This window comes from Sardina pilchardus, chromosome 7 (assembly GCF_963854185.1).
Source record: "Sardina pilchardus chromosome 7, fSarPil1.1, whole genome shotgun sequence".
NCBI lineage: Eukaryota > Metazoa > Chordata > Actinopteri > Clupeiformes > Clupeidae > Sardina > Sardina pilchardus.
The window spans coordinates 8,718,606-8,723,605 of record NC_085000.1 but is presented as its reverse complement, the minus strand read 5'-3'; the positions used below and the strand labels follow the sequence as shown (position 1 = coordinate 8,723,605).

Sequence of the window (5,000 nt, the reverse complement as noted above, 5' to 3'; positions counted from 1 at the left end):
GAGAGTGGCATGGTGGGTGTGCTGGGCGGAGTTAATCTAGCCAATGGGATCTGAATTTGCAACAATGGTGGCATTTATTGAATACAATATAAATACAGTGATTTCCTGTGTAGCGCCATTGTGTATAAGCTGCAGGACAGTGTTTTTTGCAAGTTAAAAGAAGCAAAACCATATTAATACCATATTAACTGCCCCCGGTATTTTTGATTGATTGATTTTGAAATGAATTCAATGTCACTGTCAGTTTTTTTAATGATGTTTATTTTCCATATAGTTACTCAGCTGTGTAGAATTGACTGTTTTAAAAGGGCAAAGTTTCTGCTCATCTGTTTTGCTGATGGAATTGTTTTGTTTTGGACAGCTGAAGTCTCTGCTCTGTGATTGGTCAGAATGGAGCGGCTATTTGAATTGTTTGTTTGTGATTGGACAGATCCATGGGCGCTGTGTGTGCAAACACAACACAGAGGGGCTGAACTGTGAGCGCTGCAGAGACTTCCACAACGACCTACCCTGGAGACCAGCCGAGTCCGACAACCCACACACCTGCAGGGGTAAGCTCACCTGCTCACACACACACACACACACACACACACACGCACACGCACACACACACACACACATGCATGCACACATACACACACCACACGCATGCATGTACAAAGGCACACACACACACACATATGCACATATGCACACAGACACACATACACACACACACACACACACACACACAGTTCATACTAAATCCTCCAATAGCCCCTCATCTACTGCTATAACAATGCGTTCTATTTCCTTTCCCAGAATGCAACTGTAATGGGCACTCATCGGAGTGCCACTTTGACATGGCAGTGTATCTGGCCACCGGGAACATCAGCGGAGGTGTCTGTGACAACTGCCTCCACAACACCATGGGCCGCACCTGTGAGATGTGCAAACCCTTCTACTACAAGGACCCTTCTAGAGACATCCGCGACCCGGTTGCCTGTGTTGGTGAGTCACATAACCTCAAGGCCAGGCCGTCCCCATCACAGTTTATTGACTACTGGGCTGACTTCTGACATGTGTCTCTGTATGTCTGTGTTCTGCAACTTGGTTAGATGGAATGAGCAAAACTGCTTGGTCGTCATCATGGCACCTGCCGTCCCTCTACCTCTCTGTCTATCTCTCTTTCTCTCTACCTCTCTGTCTATCTCTCTTTCTCTCTACCTCTCTGTCTATCTCATACCTTTCTGATATACACATCCTCAAGGAGGTGCACATTCCTGAACTCAGAGTTAGTGATGACAAGCTAATTTACATTCTTTCTCTAACTGTCTGTCTCCCTCTCCCTCCCTTCTTCCTTCTTTTCTTCTTTGTACCCCCCCATCCATTTAACCCTCTCTCGCTCCCTCCCTCCCTCCCTCTCTCTCTCTACCTCCCTCTCTTTCCTCCTCGTTCCCCTCTAGCGTGTGACTGTGACCCGGTGGGCTCTGTGGATGGTGGCGTGTGCGACAGCCACACGGAGCCTGAGCTGGGCATGATCGCTGGGCAGTGCCGCTGCAGGGAGAACGTCAGGGGCCCCCGCTGTGACTTCTGCAAGGAGTCCCACTACGGCCTGAGCCAGAACAACCCCAAGGGCTGCCAGCGTGAGTGGACGCAGGACAGAGGGGCTGTGGGCCTTGGGACTTGGTTTTGTTGAATTGGGCTGTTGTTCTATGTACCATTTAGAACACCTTGACTATGAATTTAGTTCCCTGTTAACATCACTGATATATACAGTAGTCCTTTCATGCGCCCTGCATTGAGCATCTGATGTTACAACTCTTTTCACTCATTGGTATTTTAATGGATAGTGTATAGAATTGAAGAGCTTACTGTTGGCCAGGTGTTATGTAAGGGATAATGTATAGAACGCCGGTCATTATCGGAAAATAATTCCCGACAGGATGAACAGAACCCCGACGCGCAGCGGAGGGCATGTAACTGGCCGTGTGTTGGTGGATGTATAGAACTGAAGTGCATATTATTGACTGTATGTTATGATGTGACTCCTTGTCAGCCTGCAATTGTGATCCTCGTGGAACCACCATGCTGGGAACGCCTTGTGACCAGATCAGTGGAGACTGCTCATGCAAGCGATATGTCACCGGACGCAACTGTGACCAGTGCCTGGTAAGAGTCCACCTGCCTGACCCACCCAGACTGCACCTCAACGTTCACTCTAAAATCACTGACCTCAGTCATCATTGTCTTTATTGCTGTCAACTTCACAAGCATTGCGTACTGCTGTGCTGTAACTCACAGATCATTTGTGTGTGCACACGTCACAGCCAGAGTTCTGGGGCCTCAGTAATGACATGGCTGGCTGCAGAGCCTGTGGTTGTGACTTCGGGGGAGCCTACAACAACAAGTAAGTAATGCTCTTTGTGTGTGTGTGTGTGTGTGTGTGTGTGTGTGTGTGTGTGTGTCCATTGTTATGAAATAATGTTATTACGCAAACATGCTCAAAGGCGTTGTTGTTGTTGCGCAAATTGGAGAATCAACAGATTTGCCAACCAGGTGCCACCCACAGTAGCCAGTATGTGATAGTCTTATGAGTGAGTTGTTGAGAGAGAGAGAGAGAGAGAGAGAGAGAGAGAGAGAGAGAGTATGAATGAGTGTACAGGTGCATCTAAAAAAATGAAATCTGAAATATAATCTAGATTCAGTACACACGCACACACACACACACACACACACACACATATGTACTATATCAATTAAAATTTTCAAGCCTTCTATTTGTTTTATTCTTGATTATGGATGACTAAAGCTCATGGACATCAAAAATCCAGAATCTTAAAATATTTGAGATGATCTCTTTTTGAGATGGACCTGTATATGTTTGGATTTAAATGTATCAATGCTTATGAGTGTATGACCCCATGTTTGTGTGTGTGTGTGTGTGTGTGTGTGCCTGTCCTCTTCCTTGTAGGTGCATGATGGATAATGGTCAGTGCGACTGTCGCCCTCACCTGATTGGCCGCCAGTGTGATGACGTGCAGCAGGGCTACTTCTGTGCCGCGTTGGACTACTACAAGTACGAGGCCGAGTCTGCCGTCGGACACTCACCCGATGACCCCGCACTGCCTGTGAGCATGCTAAGAAATACTAGTATACTTAAACTTCCTAAAGTTTATTTTGTCAAGTGTATTTTATTACTTTGTCTCCTTGTTAATCTGATACTTAAGCTCTAATAGTTCTTTCAAGTAGGCTTAAGTATATTTTGCAAGTGTGTGTAAGAGTCTGTAGTTGGAAACTCAGAGATGATCCTATACACTAAAAAACCCTAATAGGCCTCATGCTTTAGCCTAGAAATCTAGACGCACCCTAGCGGCAAAACATATTTTTTGCCTAGCGGGATGGTCTAGGTCGCACCGTTAAGGCAATCCTGCGTCCGACACCAAGTCAGTCGGTCCAATCAGAACGCTCTATCTGTGTACGAAGTCCTTGAGCCCACCTTAGCATGGTGACGACAGAGCTGCATTTACATTGATGTCTATGGCAGCCCTTTGCATTGCATATGAACACGCGGGGGCACCTTCGGCTTCCGATATTGACGCCAAGGAGGCTTGACCATGCGTCCTCGTTCGACGAGTTGGGTGTGAGACCGTGTTAAACAACGAAATGTGAGAACAACGAAAGATGGATGAGGCTAATGAAGCATGCTTGTTTGAATTGGCTTTGGAAGAGTTAGACTTGGGCTTTTCTTTGAAGGTTTAGCAGAAAGAAGCACTCAGGTCATTCGTTTTAAAGAAGGATGTACAGTACATGTATTTGCCGTTTGGCTGACCGGCTACGATTGGTCTCAAGTGCTGGCCTATTACGTGCAGAGGCAGTATGAAAGACACCGGTTTATCCCACCCACAGGCTTCAGCTCTGTGAATGGTCCGACTTCAGACTCCAGACTATACATTTCTGTATAGTTTGGCTTGCCAGGCTACTCATGCTTACTACTTTATAAGCTATTTCTCGAATTGGCAAACTTTTCTTAAAAGTCTTTCTCTCTGTGCTTGCCTGATACGTTTACTTTTGACAGTTAATTTAAGTAAATTGAAGGGTACTTTCAAAGTACAAGTAAGTACACTGTTCTTTTACTGCAACTGGGTTTATTTTTCTTAAACTTCACAAAGCTGAATAGGTAGCTTGGTAGAGGCCAGCTCAGTGACACCAGCTCCCCACGTAAGAACAGAGATTTGTCACCGATATCTCATTTCAGACCAGACAGTAAATCAGACAATGTCTACAGTATGTCTGATGTGGAAATATGTCTTCGCCGAGACAGTATCAACAGTAACAGCCAAGACGTGCTCGAAGACAATTCAATCTCCAATCTTATCATATTTGGTGGTATAGCCGATGTGTTATTCTGTAAATCCTTTTGTAGAGGCCTGCTCACTGACACCAGTTCCTCACATGAGAACAGAGATTTGCCACAGATATCTCATTTCCAGACCAGACAGTAAATCAGACAATGTCTACAGTACGTCTGGTGTGGAAATATGTCTTAGCTGAGACAGTATCAACAGTAACAGCCAAGACTTGTTCGAAGACAATTCAATCTCACTTGTTATCATATTTTGTGGTACAGTAAGACCCATGTGTTATTCTACAATCCCTTTGGAGCAAACCCAAGCAGCTTGCTCTGAACTGCAGCGCTATCAGTTGTCCTGTCCTCTGTCATGTATATAGTGAGGAGAGGAGCCTTCAGATGTACAGCATGTTTTGTCTGCATTTTTGTATGGCTAATCCCTTAAGGCAAAGCAGCTTTGGTAGCCCAGAGCCCTTGCTAAAATGCATGACCTTAAAAGTTGATCTTTTTTACTGACTACATGACTGACCACAAGATTTGTCCTTGCTACTCGGCACGTGCATGTTTTGACTCTGGAGAGCGGGGCTCGTGAGCCACGGGTCAGTTAAAAGAGAGCGTGGACACACACACGGCCATGAGTGGCCAGGCAGAGCAGTCAGAGAGAGTCGGA

General features: G+C 45.7%; 1 protein-coding gene across 2 annotated transcripts in view; it reads left to right on the top strand.

The window, feature by feature from the left end:
- The window catches only part of lamb2l (laminin, beta 2-like), a 49,703-nt gene that overhangs the window by 26,143 nt on the left and 18,560 nt on the right, over nt 1–5,000 (top strand). For both annotated transcript variants that reach the window (XM_062540612.1, XM_062540613.1), the window contains exons 8-14: nt 1–12; nt 431–551; nt 802–990; nt 1,446–1,625; nt 2,039–2,151; nt 2,310–2,389; nt 2,954–3,110. The exon at nt 1–12 is cut by the window's left edge and continues 191 nt beyond it. In XM_062540612.1, the coding sequence (XP_062396596.1) occupies nt 1–12; nt 431–551; nt 802–990; nt 1,446–1,625; nt 2,039–2,151; nt 2,310–2,389; nt 2,954–3,110 (852 nt within the window). The remainder of the gene's footprint in view (nt 13–430; nt 552–801; nt 991–1,445; nt 1,626–2,038; nt 2,152–2,309; nt 2,390–2,953; nt 3,111–5,000) is intronic.